Source organism: Podarcis vaucheri (genome assembly GCF_965113315.1).
Source record: "Podarcis vaucheri genome assembly, chromosome: 14".
Taxonomy (NCBI): domain Eukaryota; kingdom Metazoa; phylum Chordata; class Lepidosauria; order Squamata; family Lacertidae; genus Podarcis; species Podarcis vaucheri.
In genome coordinates, this window is record NC_138752.1 from 21,031,035 (window position 1) to 21,052,631 (window position 21,597).

Genomic DNA, 21,597 nt, shown 5'->3' on the forward strand with positions numbered 1-21,597 from the left:
CAGGGGCCACCCAGCAATGAGGGTGGGGCCAGTGGCAAAAAAATGGGTAGACCCTGAAGCAAAAGTCTGTGCTATGTATGATCTGGTTGAGATTCCTGCATTGGAAGGGTTTGGACTAGATGACCCTCGGGGTCCTTTCCAGCATTCAAAGCTCCCATTGTTCTGAGCGTGTTTTGCAACAGGGAATTTCATTAATGCGAGCAGTTTCTGAGTTCTGGGTGCGGTACCACGCCTAGGATTTCAGATTAAAACTGCCACTGCTGGGAGGAAAGGAGGACCTCCCCACTTCCACTTTCTGCCTCACCATTTCCAGCTACTCTCTGATGACTGGAGAAGGAACCCTCATAAGAATATTAGGGTGGGGCGAGCAGGAGAAGTATGGCTTTGTTTTTTGCGGTCTTCAGATGAGGACTAGACCATGCGAAAAATGAACATAAGATTTTAGCTGCGGTTCATTTTCAGCTTTGTATTCTTGTGATATAAAAAGCACGCCTCTAGACACTCTGTTGCGGCACCCATAACCTACTGTAGGTTTAAGGTGCCATTTAGCTCCTAGTTTTCATATCTCAGTTTCTAACACTAGTCCCTTCCAACTCTATGGTTTTAAGTGACTCTTACCTTTCTGCAGTAGGGTACATACATCCCAGTCACCAAAGGATAGAGGTTTCTACACACACACACACACACACACACACACCACACCACACCACACCACACTACAGCTCTGCATCCTTCATCCAGGCCAGCAAGAGGCATGACCATAGTTCAAGGATACATTCAAGCCAGGCAAAAGTGCTCAAAGAGAGAATGGAGCAAAGCTGGGGAGATGCATGGCCTGGTGAGAGTCACATTCAGCCCCAAAGCCTGAGGATCTCCTCTACCTGGCCTAGAGCTATGCATAGATGGGCCTCTCTACACTATTTATAGGCAGAGAAATTGAAGTGGGTGGACCATTTCACCAAATTTATCCAGGGAGAGGAGAAATTCCCCAAAACTTTCTCAGGGATGGAACTCATCATAGCAGAAAGTACAGATACTCCCTTCTTTCCCTGAGGTTTCATTTGCTTTTGGTGCTGCTACAACCACAGTCTGTCCATCATTTTGCACACTCCACAATGCCCCAGAACCAGTGTTATTGTTGATGCCACACACAGACAAAAAGTGGTGGAGAATATTCAGACGGGGAGGATCTGTGAAATTGCCTTTTTTTGAGGGGAAGATGTCGGTCTGAAAAAGGAAAAATTGTTCTCGCAGGGGGGAGGAATGTCATCTGAGAAATTTTCGCTCAGCTCTAGTGCTGCTTCACAACACTCCCCTGTCAACCAGGCAAGGCAACAATGGTCTCATCAATGACACATTACAAAAGGCAATGATTTTGCTTACATGGAGGCTGTATACCTTAAGCACCATTCCTTTGAAGTTGACTTTGTTGCAATCAACAGGGCTCCCTTCCAAATACACAAAGCCTGGATTTAAGTTTGCCATCCGTTTCTTTCTGGCAGGGCTCTTGGGACTTCAACAGCTGCCTGATAGGGCTGATAATCAACAGGCAAAGCTCTTCCCATCACTGTGAGTTAATGGAATAAATGGCAGTCATTTACTTTTGCGTGGGCAGGCGGAGTCCCCAGATCCTGCACGGTCCCCCCGTCATGTGGAATAACGACTCAAGACAACGTGCTATGGGATTAAATTGGCCACAACTTTATTAAATTTCAAATGTGGGTAGACCTTGGCTCAGGCATTGGGCGTTCTCCCTCCCTGGTCCCCAGCCGGGGACCTCGGGAGCATCAGGGTTATCCAGTGTGTGGGGGGGGGATGGGCCGGCTCTGGAGAACATATGTTCAAGCAGAGATGGCCGCCCCCGTAATGCCGCCGCCGCAGGGGAGAGCAATGACAACCTTTCGGTGTACGGCCAAAGCCTCCCTTCAGAAAACCCCTTTAACGGGGAACCCTGGTATCGCCGCCGCAAGAGGAAGATGGACAAAAGGATTCCGCCCAAGGCCTGATACTGCCAAAGTTGTGACGTTTTGCTACGGGAAAGGCGAAACCTGCCAATGCAGGGAAATTCCTTCCCGGCCCTTTAACAGCGACCTTAACGTAGCAGCGCCCGCATACCTGTGAAGAAAAGTTAACCTGCAGAACCTGTGAAGAAAAGTTAACCTGCAAAATAAGACATTAACTGAGGGTGGGTAGGGTGGGAGAAGCTCTGGAGCCAAGTGAGGATTCCTAGGTAAGATCCTCCCTCTATTGTGTGGGCAGGTAATCCCTCCCCTACCTGGCCTGGTCTCCTTGGCAACGCTTCCCCCAGGTGGGATTGGACAACTGACTGAGGTAGGCGGAGACCTCCAGGTATCACACCTGAGGGAAGGCAAAGCCAAGCCTATGCTGTTGGGGCCGCTCCAGATCCAGGGGCTGCACGCGCCCACGCAAAGGGCGCCCCCCGTTTTAAGCGGGGAGCGGTTATTATGGGAGACGCTAAAGGGGCTTAGGGGGAGCCCACTGGGACAGGAAGTTAAATCAGCCACCTGCCTCTGGTGACTCCAGTTTCTTCAGGGAGGTGGAGAGGTAGGTTTATAATCATCTGAGTAACAATGTCATGCCACAGTGGCATGCTGTAAGACAGAAGTGGAAGTCATTTTTTCAGCTCTAAGGCTGCATTCCCTTTAGGGTAAGCTTCTAGGGGTTCCATGCTACTGGCGGTTGGAGCCAATAAGCACACCCCCACACCCCCGGGGCTTCTCCCCAGACTGCACCTCTAGGGTAGAGAACTCACAATACACACAGAAAAGTGAGCCAAGCCAACGACTTGGGGACCAAGTAATATCCTGTGGCGCTTGATAATGGAATTATACTGATATATACAAGTTTACCAATTTTACCGCAGGTAAAATAGACACACACACACACACACATACACATCTACACACTTTCATACAAAATATTGCATGAAATTGCTCAATAAGGACATTACGATCAACAATGGAACCCAGTTCATTTTGGTGCTGCCTGAATTGCCATGACACAGACTTCTTCACTGGTAGCGCTCGTGTTGCAGCATATAGTCCGCTCTGAAATATGGGAGGCCTCATCTTTATTGGCACTCTGCTGGCTTTGGAAGATACACCTGTTCACACAGGCATTCCCTTGATCTCTCAACCTGAGCCTCCTGTTTCAATGTCTCTCCTGCATTGGTCTCTACAGCCATAGCAGGTGCTGTAACTCTGTCTCTCTCCCCCAAAGGCACACTCCTCCATTGCCTCCTGAGATAGATGGATGCCAACCATAGCTGTTTTCCTAGGATTGATTTGTTGTGTATTTTAGCTGGGGGTGTTAACATTTGTGTAAATGGCTCCCATAAATAGTAAACTACTTAGAAGTCTATTTTAGCATTAAATTGTATCTAAATGTAATACAAATACAGTGGTACCTCCGTTTGCAAACTTAATTCATTCCAGAAGTCCATTCATTAGCTGAAACTGTTCTCAAGCCAAGGAGCGCTTTACCTAATGGGGCTTCCCACCACAGGCGCTCTTCCCCTGGTTGGATTCTGTTTACTTTCCGGGGGAAAGTTCGCTGGTGAGAATGCCTACTTCCGGTTTCGTGGTGGCTGTTCCCCAAAGCGTTCATTGACTGCACTGTTCACAGACTGAGGTACCACTGTAATATGATATGCACAACTGTTCTGGTGTACACGTAGGCAGGTAAGAATCCTGCAGGCATGTATACACACACAAACACATACACAAAACCATGGGATACTCTCTGAACAGAGGGATCCCACCATGGCCATTGCTTTCCCTTTCTCCAACAACCTCCCAGGGGAATGCCAGCAAGAGTAGAAAGACAATGAGGCAAGTGATGGCAAATGAGAGCAAGCAAAGGCAATGTAAATGAATGTGAGGTTTTGCAAAGTGCTTTTAAAAGGTTACTGAAAGGAAGGAGGCTATTTGGCACTGCCAAAAATGCTCCCCCCTCCCCCCAAAAAAGAAGAAATGTGAATCAGTTCAGCTTTAGTTTCAAACCCCATCAGCTACCACAGTGAGCACTTCAATGTCCTTACTTAACATGGGCGTTAAGTGCCCAATGCTGTGACAGTTTAATTTCTCCCCTTGGTGCAGTTTCTAAGCTGTATGATGCAGCCTGAACATAATACATAATAAAACCTTACACTTGTCATAGCACAGTTTGTCCTGGGCGGAATCTTTAATTCCATTGACAATGCAAGAGCCAATCACAGACTCTCGCTTAGCTTCCACATATTCCAAAACGAATATGCAGTGTTGGCGGGGGGCGGGGGACATATGAGTGTTTGGGGTATCATGGGAGGGGGGTGATGAGTGGGATGAAACCAGCCACAAATCAGCTTCCTTGGGCATTCTGCATATTTAGAACAGGAGCATTTGAGAGGCAATGAGAGACTCTGTGAATTCTATGACGACTCCCTCTTTCTTGTAACCCTCTTTCAAAGAGAAGCGACATTTTAATAAGCAGGTTCGTGCAGCTTGAATAGCCGATCTGTTATCTCTAGAATTAGAAAAGGACGAGGGTGCTGGAATGTATAAAACATGCAGGTCTCAATAGATTTGTGCATGGAAGATGAATACTAGGGTGGCTCCTTATGCCTCTCCTTCCCGTGTTCTATTACTGATAAGTAATAAGCAATTACTGGAAGGGACAAGAAGGAATGCCAGCAATCTCAAGCAGCCCTGTGACAGCAATTGTAAATCACAGGACACCTGTAAAGCAGAGGTGGGGAACCTTTTGCAGCCTGAGGGTCACAGTCCCTTGTGAGCAACCTTCTGGGGGCCGCATGCCAGTGGTAGGAGGGGCCAGAGGCCAAAATGAAAGGAGCAACAAATGAACGCTTACCCTTGTACAGTAGGCTACATACCAGCCATGCAAAAGTCAATGGTTTCTGTGCACACACGTTTTCTCTATCCAGGCCAACAAAATCTATTCCATTACAGCCAGAAATAGAACTTGAGCAGGACCAGGGAAGGGAGAGTCTGGAGGGCCATGGTTGCCCTCTCCTGGTCTGAAGTTCCCCGTCTGTAGCTGGCTTAGTATGGGAGAAGGAGACAGTTGTCTCACTCTCTGTAGCACCAGGGCAGCTCATAGGAAAGTGATGGCCCAATTCTTGCTGCTCCATGGCACACATCCTGATCACATCTATAAGTCTGAGTTGGGGAGCTTTTGGTCTTCTAGATGTTGCTGGTCTACAACTCCCATCATCCCTCTGGGAGCTTGCAATCCAGCAGCATCTGGAGGGCCACAGCTTCCCCAACCCTGACATAGCCTTACATAACTGGTGCCTCAGGCTTGAGGAAGTCATCAGCCAGAGTTCTCTAAGACTTCTGAAGCCTGGCTTGGTCTAGCCTAAGACCTGCTCCTGCTTATTTATCCTTTTAGAACCTGACCTTTGCTGGATCAGATCAAAGATCCATGAGAGACCAACGTCCATCATCCAGTAGCCAACTAAGTGGCTATGGGAAGCCCACAAGCAGGACCTGAATGCAACAGACCTCTCCCCACTTGTGATTCCCAACAACTAGTTCTGTACTGAGTTATCTTCCTGTGGCCTCCTTTGGAACCCAACCTCTTGCCTATCTTGGCCTACTTTCCCTTTCATGTGACCCTGGGGCCGTACTCTCCATCTTCAGGGCATGAGGTCAGGGATGTGGTCTGGGGAAGAGAATTGCCCTCAAGGTCAGCACCAGATGCTTCTACTGACACGGAAAAACTTGTGCACGAGGGGCCCCACTCTGGACAAAGGCACTGGAGTTACCTTGCTCCACACCCACCCTAGTGGAAAAAAGTCTCCCTTGCAGCATCAAACCTGATAACTGCTAAAGCATGTTGAGGAGGTTCCACTCACTGAATGTGCAGCTAACTACTCGAACTTGCAGCTCCTTTTCAAAGCTCAGTCTCAGGTTGACTGGTGCTGAAACTTGGCTTTTGTGCTTATGGAGTCTCTCTAGCATGGAGCTGTCCAGGGTGCTTAAGTTTGCCTCAGCCCTTCCCTACATAACCTCATCTTGCTCAATTTGCCCAAACCTCAACAGGATGTCAGGTTATATGGACCTCTGGTCTGATCCATCAGAGTTTTTCTTATGTTCTCATTGCTCACACCTGGTGCCTCGGATTCACAACCAGTACCCACCTTTTCTTGAAAGATTAACCCATATAAAAATGTTTTGAAATAAATAAAGTAAGTCAATTTAGTCTTGAGAAACCACATTGTATATGTTTGCTTTGGGAGGCGGCGGGTGGGTGGAGCTCTCTGGGAAAGCAAAATTATTGTAGATGTTGTCATTATGGAAGATTTGTATACTGTTTAATTAACATAAACCTCTAAGTAGTTTTCATAAAATAATATAAATATTCATAAGAAAAAATTCAAGTTCATGAAAATATGAATAAAATTGGTGATTTTAAAAGCAAATATGCATTTAAAAAAATACATTGGGACCCAGGACTTGCTGGTAAAGACATTTATTAATGGCGGTGGTGTTGTCTAGATACACATTCCTAAACAAAAAAGTTTTAGCAGGAACTGAAAATTACACTGCAAAGGCACTTGCCTTACTGCAATGGATTTTGAAAGGAAGTAACAGCAGGGGAAAGTCTTCAGCTCTGTCTTCAGCTCTGCTCCACTGCCTCTGCTGACTGGGTCTCCAAAGTTCTAGATGACATCCTTGCTGAAAGCCACATCTACCATCCATGCGGGTTATCCACAAGTGATGAAGGGAACTCCCATTTGTACCGGTGACAAAAAGGCTTTTAAACATTTACTGTGTTTTTCCAAAGCTTGGCCATTTATGAAATTGCAACAGTGGATCCCCTTATCCCTTCCTCCCTGACCCATAGATTAGAGGGCTTGTCAAAACAAAGCCAGGGGAGTGAGGCATGGGGGTTGATCAAAGCTAGGAGGCAGGGAAATGAAATTTGGTATATCTCCCAAAAGCTATAATTAACCAAGCTGCTCAGATGAAATAAGTAAATACATGATTATTCAGCCTTGCCCGGAGGCAAGCTTGTAGCACACCACATGGTACAGTCCCTTTCTGACAATTCATCCAGCAAATCAAGTGGACTGCATACTTAGAACATCGCTGTTGTTATCATTCCTGGAGCATGCCCCAGGTCTGAGTGGCACCTTAACTAGCAAACAGGCTACACTTAATATACATTGGTCCCTGAAGCAACTAGGTGCACAGCCCATTTCTGGCCATGTTGCTGAAGCAAGTGACATTATTTGGTGTTACAACCAGTTCAACTAGTTCTTCCCTTTAGAAAGAACAATATACCCATTCAGGTTTACACCACAGTTCCTGTAAGCAGCGCTTCCAAAAACAAACATCAGAAAACACAGCCCAATCTGGGAGTGTTTGTCGACAGCAGTGAAAATTGGGCAGATGATCTCAGTTCAGCCCAGGGTTCCATCTGTTGCATTTTAATTCATTGCATATGACTGTTAAATGCACACTGTCACTCACATTGAGTTTCCAAATGGAGGAAGGCTACAAACCAAATGAAATGGACTAACTCGGAGGCATCCATGACTTACGGAACTGCTCCAGATCATCGCTGCTTTCTGACTCAGGCATGGCTGTGATTGTCAGCAGGGGACAGGGGTTTCCGCCCAGAGTGTGACACAGAGTCTGCCTCCTGAAGAAGACTTTCTTTGCATTCCTGGCTTGCTCCAAGATGTCAAGGTGAGACTGGAGAGAGGGGGACAAAAGCAGGAGGACGTGTGAAAAGTCCATCCAAATAAAATCAAGGATCCTTATCATCCAGCACCCTCTTTGCAAAAATGACCAGTCAGATGCTCCTCAACACTCACAAATCAGGGTTGTTGTTGTTTTAATGTGCAATTGACCACAAAATGTGCAGTTAGGGGGAAACTGTGCAGCTGGAAAAATGGGCTGGGGTGGGGGAAGACTAGACATGTCAGTGTTTATGTGTTTTTAAAGCACTTAAATGATAGGAAATATGTGGGAGGGTATAGAGACAAATTATATAAAGGGTCTCATTTCCATACTTTCAAACTTCCCAGAATATATTAAAATACCTTCTTCTTGGGGACCTGGCCCTCCTCTTCATCACCTTCATCTTTGGGCAGTCTACATTTCATCACATCCTTGTAAATACAGTGGTACCTCGGGTGAAGTCCTTAATTCGTTCCGGAGGTCCATTCTTAACCTGAAACTGTTCTTAACCTTAAGCACCACTTTAGCTAATGGGGCCTCCTGCTGCTGCCACGCTGCCGGAGCACGATTTCTGTTCTCATCCTGAAGCAAAGTTCTTAACCCGAGGTACTATTTCTGGGTTAGCAGAGTCTGTAATCTGAAGCGTATGTAACCCAACGTACCACTGTACCTGTTTTTGCACCTTAGCTCTGTCTCACACCTTGTGTTCCTTCTGCTGCAGCCAGTGCAAAACAGCTGGTCTGGGGGTCCACTCTGCCTATTGTGACACATACTATAAAAGATGCAAATATCTACCTGCCCAACAATGCAATCTGTCTCTGTGCACCGAAGAATTAGGCAGCTGAGCCGGACCCAGCCTACCAATTCAAGTGCTTCTGAGTGAAAGGTTGCAACGTCTGCATCCCCTTCACAGCAGCTCTTCAAAGGTTGAGTGGTGGGGGGGTTAAAAGAAGTGGCAACAGAGCAATGCAGCAAGCTGGCATTAACAGATTGTCTCGTCCCTTACAGACTCACCCCCATACCTGAGCTCCGCAAGAGAAAGCCTCCTGCAGATACTATCTTATCAGGAAGTCTGTTCCTCATTGTGTCAGAATTGGACCTTTAGTGTGGCAGCACCTGCCCTCTCATTGCACACCAGACAGACGCCATCTCTGTTTCCTCTTCGGCACCTGTTGAAGACCTTCAATAAGCCTTTTAAGTGGAGTTATTTGTACCAGTTGGTATCTATTTTTAATGTATATAGTTTTAAACTGTACATATGCAGACACGCATATGTTTGCAGTTGTTTTAACTGTTTTAAGTATGCAATTCTTTTATATATGTTTTTAATGTGTTATTACGAGATGCTTTGAGATATGCATAGGAAGCAATTCATAAATCAACTAAAGGACAACAACACTGGAGATTGGTTTCACACCCAATTCCCTTCATTTCAGCTCCTTCACCCTGCGTTAAAACAAGCACTTCACAGTACCTGCTGGTACCAAAACATTTTCTTATTGGTCCTGCTTCTGCCCAGTTATCATTGCTTTTGAAATCAAAGTTGGCCCTCTAGGTTCCACTTGTATGTGCTTGTGTGCAGCAAGACTCTATTAATAACTATTTTCATCTATCACCCTGGAGTAAAATACATTCATTCATTACTCAGAGTAACAGTGGCATTGAATACTGTCCCTCTGCACAGTACACAGAGGTGTGCTATAAATATGCTTTCAGTTATTAAATGCACATTATATTATGATCAGTGTTTCCAAGTCACTGTTTCCATATGGGATTTTATCATCTTTTCAAACACATTGTGCAGGTAATTGAGCCCCTGAGTTGCTAAATCACTATGAATTCATTACTGATCTGAAGGGACACACACACACACATTTTGCATGGACATATGCTGGAAAATAAAACCTAATGATGCACATTCATGAAATGGGTTTTTGTTCATCATCCAGTCTGCAAAAATGGAATTGTTTTCCCATGACAAAAAGTCAGAAGCTCTGGGAGAAAGTTGTGAGTTATTTTAGCTGACCTGGTCAAAGCCATCACTGGGCAGGAGGTGGGGGGAATGTCCCTAGCAATCATGATTTGGCCAGATTCAGGAAATGAGTGTTTCTCCATACCTTAGTACACACAGGAGATACACCTTCAATTTATTTTAAATGTAGTGTAGGGTAGGGTAGTGCTGAAACTATTCCCCATATTTCATGGACATTTGTAGCATTGTCAAAAAAGCCCTACTTTTTATTATTGTTTGGTAGTACTTGGAGAAATGTTAATTTGCATTCAGACTCTCTTATTTGCAGTCTCTCTCTCTCCCAAGACCCAATTAAATTGTTATTTCCCCCCAAGAAATACCATCATATAGCCAAATCTGACTGAGGACTCAGATGAACAACATCATCTCATTCACTACATGATTTCCACAGACCAATGACAAATCCAAGAAGCACAGCCCTCGCTCACAATGGACTTGTTCCCCTCATTCATTACATAGCCAAAACTAATTTGCAACCGTACATATAGACATTGTTTTCTTCCCTATATGGTCCTATAGCAATGGACCAGCTGGTCAGGACCCTGGAGAGCTCCCTATAGCTACAGTAGCACTTCCTAGAACTACGGTATGTCTGGGAACTATTGCCTCAACAGCAGGCTGAAGCCTTCTTTTATGAAGGCTGGAAAAAAATGAAGGGCTGTCTAGTCATTTTAAGGCCCCCTGCATTTTGCAGTGCATTAAAGGACAATTGCATTTTGTAGAATTTTAATATTATGTACAGACTTTTTGCTTGTGATTTTGCTTGCAATTGCCATGAACAGCTTAGAGACTTTGTTATACTAAACAGTATATAAGTTATTAAATTAAATTTAAACTACTTCATTATATAATCTCTGGCTCCTACAGAGTAGAGGTAGTGAGGGTTGCATGGAGACATGTCCTCTGATCTATACAAGCCACGCAAAACCACGTCCTCTGTCCTGAATGCTCCAGGAGTGAGGGGAAGTGTGGCTCTGCAAACACCACCTCCACTCTGCCTCTGAGCCTGAGCGAAGCTCATGGCCAAATGTAGTGAAGCACTGAGCCTTTCCACATACCAGAATGCAAACTGAAATAAATTTCTTCCCCATCCGCAATCTGGAAATTCATCAGAGGAAAGAGTTTTACCATCATAGCAGAATAGGTGTAGGGATAATGGTATGCCAGGTAGCAGACATCTTCCTTATGAGGGAAAACGATGCTGAAAGTAAGTGTGTAGCAGGATTTCCCATGGGTTTTTCCTGAAGCTGTAGCCACTGTGCAATTTTGGTAGTGGTTTCTGGTAGAAGGAGGGAGGGAAGGAGGGAAGGAGGGAAGGAGAGAGAGAGAGAGAGAGAGAGAGAGAGAGAGAGAGAGAATAACCTGTTATTCTCATTATTGCTGCTGTTGTTTATATACCACTTAATGCCCAGAAGGCTTCGAAGCATTTTACAAAATAGAAAACAAACAAACAAACAATTGCACAACACTGTTACAATACAGGGTAACTAAAAATACACTGTAATTAAAATATGCAGTGAAATAAATCCCATTAAAATATAAAGGGCCATGACTGAAATGAGCAATAAAACAATCCCATTAACATAACACAGCAAGTAAAACGGCAATCAAAACAGGAGACTCTGGTCAAGAGATCAAGGGAATGCCTGTGTAAACAAGTGAGTCTTCTAGTGCCGGCAGGAGGCCACTGCAGATGAGGCCTCTCATATTTCAGCAGGGAATGCCTGACTCAATAGGGTAGCAGAGGAGAATCATATACATACAGGTCCCGCTACCCAAACAATGCATTCCCAGGAAATTGTTCATTAGGCAAGCATTCACATAATAAGCTGATTATGTCTATTATTTCCTATGGGAACATTTCTAAGCTGTGATTTGTCTGTTCTTCTTCTCTCCCTCCACACTTTCTGCCTGAAACTCGTGTGGCCAATCAGCAAAACTCAGACAAAAGAAAAATGGGTTTGTCTGATTTCTCCTGCTCCCTGATTTGTCTGATCTCTCTCCCTTCCTCCATGTTTTCTCTTTCTGAAATGACAGCTGCCGACCAACAAAACACAAACAAGTAAGGAGGTGAGGGAACTCCAGCTGTTTGGATATCTGAATCAGCTGTATGTGGCGAGGTTTGGGTATAATTCTTTATGTTTGGAATACAGGGATTTCAGATAATGAGTTTTCTGATGGCAGAACCTGCATGTATACTAATAGGAATTTCAATTCTCCAAGTGCAAGTCCTGAGCTAATAAAAATGGCACCAGCCATACACAAGCAGAAGGAATCCCCATGCCCAGAGGACTCTGGAGGACAAAGGCAGAAATACCCCAATGATGATTTAGCATGCTCAAAGGGCGTGGAACAGTGACTATCTGTTAGACAGTGTAGAGGTTCAGGGTGGTCACAAGGAACAAGGATAGAAAGCATAGAATGGAGTGGCTGAAATTCTGAAGAGGGATCACTCCATACTGCAGTATTTTGTTGCAGGTCTCATTTTGCCCCTGGCTAATTTCTTAGATTCAATGAATTTCAATGCAACACTGAGCTTTTGAAACTGACTTACGACCACTGCAACCGGACTAGTGACTAACATTTCAGAGTCTCAGTTTTTCCAGTTGTAAGGTCAGATTTACCCCATTTCTGCACCAGTTTGTGATTTAAAACAAAAACATTTTTTTCAAAATGCACAAAAAATATGCATTTTCTCACACATTTTGCCTAATATGCATATTTTTGTATGTGATTTTGCCTAATATATGAATTTCTGCAAGCTGTTCCCCAATATAATGCAATCTTGGTATGTTTTTTTAACTAATATATTAATTTTTATATGTACTCTTAGCTTGGTGCACTGCACTGGAAGATACACAGAAGTGCAAGATTCAAAAGTTAGCTTCAGTTTATGTGTTTGTCTGGGGAATTCAATTTAGTGAGTTCATATTAAACCTAAGAATGTAAGAAGAGACCTGTTGGATCAGGCCAGTGGCCCATCTAGTCCGCCATCCTGTTTTCTTATTGGTCAACTAGATGCCTATGAGTATCCTGCAAGCAGAACCTGAATGTAACAACAACTTTCCTCATTTGTGACTCCCAGCAACTAATATTCAGAGGCTATCCTAAGCTAGATGTGCCAACAGGCTGACTTAGCATAAGGCAGTTTCCTGAATTGGCCTTCCCATATGGAGTTGTGGTAGTCCTTAGGAACATAAGGAGAGCCCCGTTGAATCAGATGGTAAAGGTAAAGGGACCCCTGACCATTAGGTCCAGTCGTGGCTGACTCTGGGGTTGCGGCGCTCATCTCGCTTTATTGGCCGAGGGAGCCGGCGTACAGCTTCTGGGTCATGCGGCCAGCATGACTAAGCCACTTCTGGTGAACCAGAGCAGCACACAGAAACGCAGTTTACCTTCCCGCTGGAGTGGTACCTATTTATCTACTTGCACTTTGACGTGCTTTCGAACTGCTAGGTTGGCAGGAGCATGGACCGAGCAACGGGAGCTCACCCCGTCACAGGGATTCGAACTGCCAACCTTCTGATCAGCAAGTGCTAGGCTCTGTGGTTGAACCCACAGCGCCACCCGCATCCCTACGAATCAGATGGAAGTCACACCTAATCCAGCACCCTGTTCTCACAATTGCCAACCAGATGCCGACGAGAGGGTCAAAAGGAGGACTTGAGCTCAACAACACCCTAGCCACTTGTGATTCCTACTTGTGAGCCAAATGATTTCTCTTCCATTCCTACTCCTGATCTGAGAACACAAAAACCAGGAGCGTCATTCCCAAAGGTTTGGTGTATGGGAGAGGCAAAGTTTGCAGCAAGCTTCAAAGGCATTCTCTTGTTGCATATATTCAAAATGAAACCAGGGGCGGGGGAGAGAGAGAGAGAAGCAGGGTATGCGGAAAGCATTTGTTCTTGTTAACTTTTCTATTAGGGTGACCAGATGGAAAGGCAATGGAATTACTTTTAATAGTGCTGGAGAAGGGATTTCAGCAGGTTCAGCTTCTCACACCACTGCATGACAAGCTGCACTAATCGAAGTCCCCTCTCCTACACAATAATCAAAGGTACAGGAGTCCTGGTTTCTTTTGCCGATCCTAGTTTTGACTCTTTGTAATGACTGAAGGTGTAGCTGTTTCTGGTAGTAATACTCACCTGTGACAACATCTCCTCGGATTACCTCCCTGTTTAGCATCATAGGAAGCTAGCTGCCTTATACTGAGTTCAGACCATGGGTCCATCTAGCTCAGTGATTCCTACACTGACTGGCAGTGGCTCTCCAGGATTTCAAAGAGGAGTCATATCTAGCCCTACTTTGGAGATGCTAGTGAACCTGGGACCTTCTGCATGCAAACCTGATGCTCTACCAATGAGCTATAGCCCTTTCCCTAATTTTGAAAGTAAGACGCAGGTGGTGCTGTGGTCTAAACCACAGAGCCTAGGGCTTGCCTATCGGAAGGTCGGCGGTTCGAATCCCCGCAATGGGGTGAGCTCCCGTTGCTCGGTCCCTGCTCCTGCCAACCTAGCAGTTCGAAAGCACGTCAAAGTGCAAGTAGATAAATAGGTATCACTCCAGTGGAAAGGTAAACGGCGTTTCTGTGCGCTGCTCTGGTTCACCAGAAGTGGCTTAGTCATGCTGGCCACATGACCCGGAAGCTGTACACCGGCTCCCTCGGCCAATAAAGCGAGATGAGCGTCGCAACCCCAGAGTCGGTCACAACTGGACCTAACGGTCAGGGGTCCCTTTACCTTTTTAAGCAGCATTGTAGGAAATTTACCATGGCAGATGGCTCCTTAGGCCTGCTGCCATCAGGTAATTTTGCAGCTGGTGGAGGCACTGATGGCCTTGCGCATTTCTGCACCCCACCCTGACCTGGAGCCAACCCAGGCAGAAAGCAGGAATGCAAATGTTTCAAATGTTTAAACAAAGGAAGGGTGGTTCCTGCAGATTGACCATGGCTGGGTGCTTACGCTTCTGCCACTTTCTGTGTGCAACAACTTTAGCCCTGCCTTGATTCTGATTAAACATATGCACGCGCGCACACGCGCACACACATATCACACTCCCCAGGAAAATACAAATCTTAAGAACGGATGTTCCTTCTCTGTCCTCACCTGGTCTTTTGCAATGTATCATTTTTTCAAGAGCCAGCTTGAAGGGTGATGGTGAAAGAGTTCCCACTGGCTGAGATGAAGAGCCAATTCACGCATTTCAGAGCAACCGCATCGCACCAAATTGCATCCGCAAGTACATCTCAGACAATAATTTCCCCTGCCTAGCACCAATTATGCTGTTGCTAAACCTTCCCATTCTGAAGGACTCTGTGACACCCCTCCCCCTCCTATTGTTTTAAAAAAGATATCTTATCAGCATTGTATTAAAATGCAAAATATAAGGAAGAGACCGAAAGATGCAATTTCAACTGCTGAAATTTACACTAACTGTTTATTTCCCTTGTGTTGGTGTTGTTTTTATTCAGTGGGGCAAAGTCTCAAGATAATCATTCTCCTGAAATCCCATGGCTAATCATAGCTTCTTTTGTATGAGACATAAAATAATTTGTTGACTTACAAGAACAAAATGGGTGGAATAGAAGCAACAACAACATCAAGCTGATAGTTCAGTTGGTTAGAGCCTGGTGCTGATAATGCCAAGGTTGCAGGTTCGATCCCCGTAACGGACAGCTGCATATCCCTGCATTGCAGGGGGTTGGACTAGATGATCCTCAGGGTCCCATCCAACTCTACAATTCTTTCATTCTATGATTCCTTTCAGAGCAGTCTTCCTCAACCTGCTGCATGCCAGATGTTTTGAACTACAACTCCCATCAGCCCCAATCAGTGTGGCCAATGGACAGGGATGATGGGAGCTGTAGTCCAAAATACCCGGAGGGCACCAGATTGGGGAAAGCTGTTCTAGACATTGCATTTCTTAACTCAGAAGCTGTCTTCCAACTTCCAGAAATGTGAGTTCTGATTTTGCTACCATAGTATTACTTTGCACATGCACAGAAGCATTCCCCGCCATCTATCTCAGGAGGTAGGTCAGAAAAGAAGAAAAATACATTCTCACACTGACTCCAATTTAGCTAAAGTTAGTGATGACTTACAGTATGATTTTATGCATGTCTACTCTGCTGTAATAATAAATAACAAGATGAAAGACTTACTCTGAAGTAAGTCTCATTGGGTTAGTTCAGGCACAGGCAAACTCAGCCCTCCAGATGTTTTGGGACTACAACTCCCATCATCCCTAGCTAACAGGACCAGTGGTCGGGGTGATGGAAGTTGTAGTCCCAAAACATCTGGAGGGCTGTGTTTGCCTGTGCCTGGGTTAGCTGAATGGGTCTTAACTCTTTTGGCTGCAATCCTACATCCTCTCACCTAGGATTAAGTCTCTTTGAACTTAATATGATTTATGTCTGTGTAGATAGCATAGCATAGAGCTGTTAGTCCCATTGAAATGGAAGAAACACTTTAGAACCAAACTACATGTTACATTAAACCTACTGAAAAACAATTACTTATGCAGAGGCTGTAGTTCAATGACAAAACACCTATTCTGCATGCAGGAGGTGTCATTCTTGATCCCTAAAATCTCCATTGAAAAAGACCAGGGATGAAAAAGACCAGGCACCCTGGAGGACTACTACCAGTCTCAGATAAGATTACAGGTAGAGAACCTCATGACTATAGAGACAATGCCTCTCTGTCTGGCCCTCAGAACTTTCAGCAAACCACACCTCCCCAGAAGCCCTGCTTCACATCCTCCTTGAGTGATTTTGCCTGGCTGGAATGTGTCCTTAAGCTCTGTTCATGCTTCTTGCTTGCCTGGATAGAGGACAGAAGGTGTGTGGGATGGGGGGGTTGTGTGTGGGTGTGTAAAAACTAGCCTGTTGTACAAAGGCACCATTTGCTCTGGCCGCTTTTGCCTCTGCACACTCATTTCAATGACTGCAAAGTGGATCCTACAAGGATCCATATGATCAAGAGCCTTGTGTGATTGGGGATGTTGCTTACATGCAACTGTTCACACACATATATTTTTACTGTAATTTTACTAGTGTTAGCCGCCCTGAGCCCAGCTCTGGCCAGGAAGGGTGGGGTATAAATAAAATTTATTATTATTATTATTAGCTCTCTCCGCAGCAGATGTTGTGCTGACGAGACGGGGTGAAGCATGCCATGTTGCGGGTGGAGTCAGAGGTACGTTACTCCCTCCTATGCTAATACACAGAGGAGGCCATTTGGAAAAAGGCTTAAGCTTCCCCTAGTTTACAGTTATATGCATGGGATATATGCATATTTCCTGCTTGGCAGGGGGTTGGACTCGATGGCCCTTGTGGTCTCTTCCAACCCTATGATTCTATGATTCTATGATAGCATAGATGGAATGAACCATTTTCTCCCCTTCCTCACATTAACTGTGTATGATCCACATTACGTCTGAGAGCAAGCAACTTTGCCAAAGTCAACCAATGCAGCTGATGACCAAACTAGAATCTGACTCTCTGTCCTAGACACCCAAACCATAACATTGGATCACACATTCTTAAGCAATTAGCCTCTGACACAGCCTGAGCTTGTGATTGCAAGCAAGACCTATTGAGTTCTTCAGAACTTACTTCCAGCCCTAATAAGTTCCCTAAACTCAACAGCCTTTACAAAGCCAAAAGAAAAAAGAAAAAAAGAGCACCAACATTAAGAAAGAGGATATTAATCCAAATCACAATGCTATTAGCATGCAAACTCAATTCGCTGTGCTTTTGAGTCACTTTATAATAGTCAAACCCTAAAGCAAGCTATTTCTCCTTCAAACACTTTGCACTGTTTCCAGCACAGCTGGCACCACCAGTTAATTAATAATCATCATAATTATTATTGTTGCTATCATCATCACTTACTGCGCACATTGTTTTTCATGTTCAAAGTGCTTTACAAATGTTATTGAATTATCCCCCACATCTCCCTTCTTCAGCCAAATTAGCAAGACCAGAAGGCAGAAACTATTGCTATCATTATCCAGATTTTGTAGCATGGGAATGGAAAGAAAGGCAACAAATGCAACACACACACACACACACACACACACACATCCTGGCTTGTATTTGATGGCAGAGATCAATATCACAAAAGCTCTGTCTTATTTGTGACGTGAGAACTGCCACACTGTGGCTAGTGCCAAACCAGAAGTTCTCAACTGTGAACTTCCAACTTGGATTTTGGCCTGTGAAAGGAACAATGGAAAGGGTCCTTCAAACCCCTGTCAATTGTTTTTCGTTTTGTGGGGAGAGGGATGGGTGGAATTGAGGGCATTACACCAGCAGCATTCCTCCCCCAGCATCCATCAGCTCATAGCTGCCGTTTGTTCCTCCCCAAAGGAACATTACCCTATAACAGGGTCCAACAAATGGTCCATCTGAGTTCGCCAAAGATCCTTGTTGGGTCAGATCAAACATCTATCCCATTTCCCACAGTGGTCAGCCAGATGCCTCTGGGAAGCCCACATACTCAAGAAGGGCATCTGCTCTCCATGGTTTCAGAAGCAGGAGCCTTTCCCAGCCCTACCTGGAGAGGGCAGCGGTTGAATCTGGAACCTTTTCCCTGCAAAGCATGTGGTGTACTACTGAGCAATGACCCTTCTCTTCATCAGAAGCCCTCATTAGATCACCTCTACAACATCCTAGATATATATAATCAACTGGAAGTCAGGTATTTAATGTCACCAGTCCCATGCTGTGGAATACTCTTCCAGAGAGTATTCTAGAGATTCAGCAGGCATCCTTGCTAACTGACCTTCAAGGAGGATGGAGGGGAGAAGTAGAGGCACATATTCTTCTCTGCCCCACTTCTGACCACATGCCTGTGCAAGGTCACTGAATTGGTTCAGGGTAGATCATCCCAGGTCAGATTGGGGCCACTCCAAAGCAGCAGCAGAAGAAGAGGAGTTTGGATTTGATATCCCGTTTTATCACTACCCGAAGGAGTCTCAAAGCGGCTAACATTCTCCTTTCCCTTCCTCCCCCACAACAAACACTCTGTGAGGTGAGTGGGACTGAGAGACTTCAAAGAAGTGTGACTAGCCCAACGTCTCCCAGAAGCTGCATGTGGAGGAGCAGAGACGCGAACCCCGTTCACCAGATTATGAGTCTACCGCTCTTAACCATTACACCACACTGGTTCTCCAGACTGGGCCTTGAATTGGATGGAGGGGCCCATATATAGCCCTAGTTTGCAAAGTCAGCAGAGTAAAGTAGAGAAGCTAAGAACTGTAGAAGGTAAGTTTGCAGATCGAGGAAAACACGAGTGCTCTTTGCAGGTTAAATGAAAGAGGCAAGGGGGGCAGTATGGACTTGCACAGTAACTCTTCCCTCCTCTGCTGTAATTTTGGGCATCCTCCAACTTATGGAAGGCAGCAGTCTACAGTAGTGCACTTCTGATCTAGAAGGACTATCCAGATCAAGAGAATCTAAGAGCCCAAGACAAGCCTGCTAGTTCAAGCCACAGGACCACTTTGTCCAGCAGTCTGTTCTCACAGTGGCTGACCAGGTGTCTGTGGGAAGCCTACAAGCTGCCCACCTGTGATTTCAAACAATTGGTATACAGAGGCATAATCAGAGTAAACCCATTGAAATCAATGGACAGGACTACCTTGGGTCCAATAATTTCAATGGGTCTACTGTGGGTAGAAATTAGTTGGATACAACCCACTGCAATGTAGCACCAAGTTGAAGTGGAATATTGTTGCACAAGGAAAAACACAAGCGCATTAGCAAAGAGTGTTAACAACAGATTGCACAACAAGAATCAGCTGTTGCGCAGGGGGGAACACAGGTACATTACCAAAGAGTGCTGTGCAATGGTATCAGGTGTTGCACACCAAAAATTAGCTGTTTCACACACACACAAAGTTTCCACTAGTGCAACAGCTGCATTGGAATCATTTGTTGTGCAACCTTTAAACTCTGCTGTCTACTAGGGCTAGGCCTCCGTGTCTCCAGAGAAACTGAGGAAATCAGATAAAGTTCTGGTTGCTTGTGACCTTCTGCATTAGGAACCAGCACCCACACACACACACACACACACATGCACACACACATCAATGCTTTTCTCTTTCTATTTTTCACTTTCCCATGTCACAAAGGACACCAAACAGCCAGCAGGCAAAAAAGAAAGGAAAGGAAAGGAAGTGAATGTGGAGAGAGGGGAGTAAGAAACTACATTTGTACTGATCTGGGCAGAATTTTAACTACTGACCTAGAAATAAAAAGTTCAGCATCCAATTACCAAGCCCTTGAGCCATCCCGCTTTGCGACAGCTCAGGTGGGGTTAGACAATGAACTGGAAATGAACTGTGGAACGCAATGCCCTGATGTGCCATTGGGAGCCTCACGAGCTGCCGCTGATGCTCCTTAAATAATCAGCTGGAAAGGAACATTATTGCTCTGTGTGTAATAATTGTAAACAGTTGCCAAGACAGCAAACAGTGAATTAGATAATTTTATAGGGGCTCCCGCAACATCCCCCCCCCTTCGCTTTCCCACACAGGCACTAGTGTATAACTGTCACTTTGCAGGCAGGCAATAAACCAGAGCAATGGCGTTGGCAAAACCCTTTTTGACAGAAGGTTTTCTAATAATCTCCATAACGTGTTTGGTTTGGGGGTTTTTTAACTCTCTCTCATGGGAAGGGAAATGATGCCAGAGCAGAGACGTGGGCTGCCACATTTGTCTTCTTTGGGAGTGAGTTGTCCCTGCTCCCTGACCGCACACACATACCTCCAGAGGAAGACAAATGTGAGTGGAGTTTGGACAGTGTGTGATCTGCAGACTCGTACATCTCACTTCCCTTTGTCCTTCAGCTCAGAGCAGTCATTCCTGAACTGTGACTAGTTAACAGGAAGAGTGATGCTGCTGTGGCATATGTTAATTAAACACTCTGCGACTGCAACAGTGCTTGGAATGAACACGTTCAATTTAACGGAGTCAGTCGAATTACTTCAAAAATCTCTGAACTGCACTTGAAAGAAGCTCTCACAATTGCCAGGTTAAGCGAACATGAATAAAGTTCATTTTGGAGTAGAATTTGGAGTGTATAGGGTTAACTTCCTGAATGTCCTACATCTGGGGAGGAGCTTCCTATGTAAAACAACGTGAGGACTTTTCCTTCTTCTCACATGGAAAGCAATCGCTGATCGCTCTGCTGCTGCCTAGCAGGATTTATGCACAGAGGAAACATGCTGGACAGGCAGCAATTCCACATAGAACTTTGCACAATTTCTAATTCATCTTCAAGTTCATTCTCTCTCTCTTTTCCTATCTAGACCCTGTGGGCCTTTAAGCTTAAAAATTGCAATTGTTAGAAAAAAAACAAATGTTTAAAATTCACATTCTGCTGTGTGTGGGCGATAATATTCCCTTAGTCTTCTTATGTATATTTTATACACCAGCACAACTTGTAGCATTTTGAAGGCTGAAAAAATATATATTGCCAGGGCCCATTTGGATGACTTCAATTTGAATTGGACATTAATGAAGCTGGTTGGTTTTGTAAAGTCACTGACGTGAACTGCAATCAGTCCACACAGCAATGGTGGGTGGGTTTCAGGGAGAGAGGCATGGAAATCATTTGGCAACTGTACACCACAGTGTTGAGATTCCAGGTTCCCCAGTCTTGAATCTCTTGAGCCACATGTCAAAAGAATTCCAAGAAGCAGGTCACGTCCACTAACGTCCATAGGTTTGTTCTGTGTAGGACTAGCATTGGGGACCATTGAGTGGACTCAGACATATAATTCTCCCTTCCCTCTCTCTGTTGCAAATTGAAATTGAAAAACTCCTCAGGACTGAGACCTGTCTTCTTATAT

The 21,597-nt window shown here is 45.0% G+C and overlaps 1 protein-coding gene across 1 annotated transcript in view; it reads right to left on the reverse strand.

Annotated features, from left to right (window-relative positions):
• AGBL1 (AGBL carboxypeptidase 1) overlaps positions 1-21,597 on the reverse strand; it is a 410,764-nt gene that overhangs the window by 282,107 nt on the left and 107,060 nt on the right. The window contains exons 16-17 of the mRNA XM_082198360.1: positions 10,870-11,020; positions 7,568-7,721 (exon numbers count right to left, since the gene is read on the reverse strand). Of these exons, the coding sequence (XP_082054486.1) occupies positions 7,568-7,721; positions 10,870-11,020 (305 nt within the window). The remainder of the gene's footprint in view (positions 1-7,567; positions 7,722-10,869; positions 11,021-21,597) is intronic.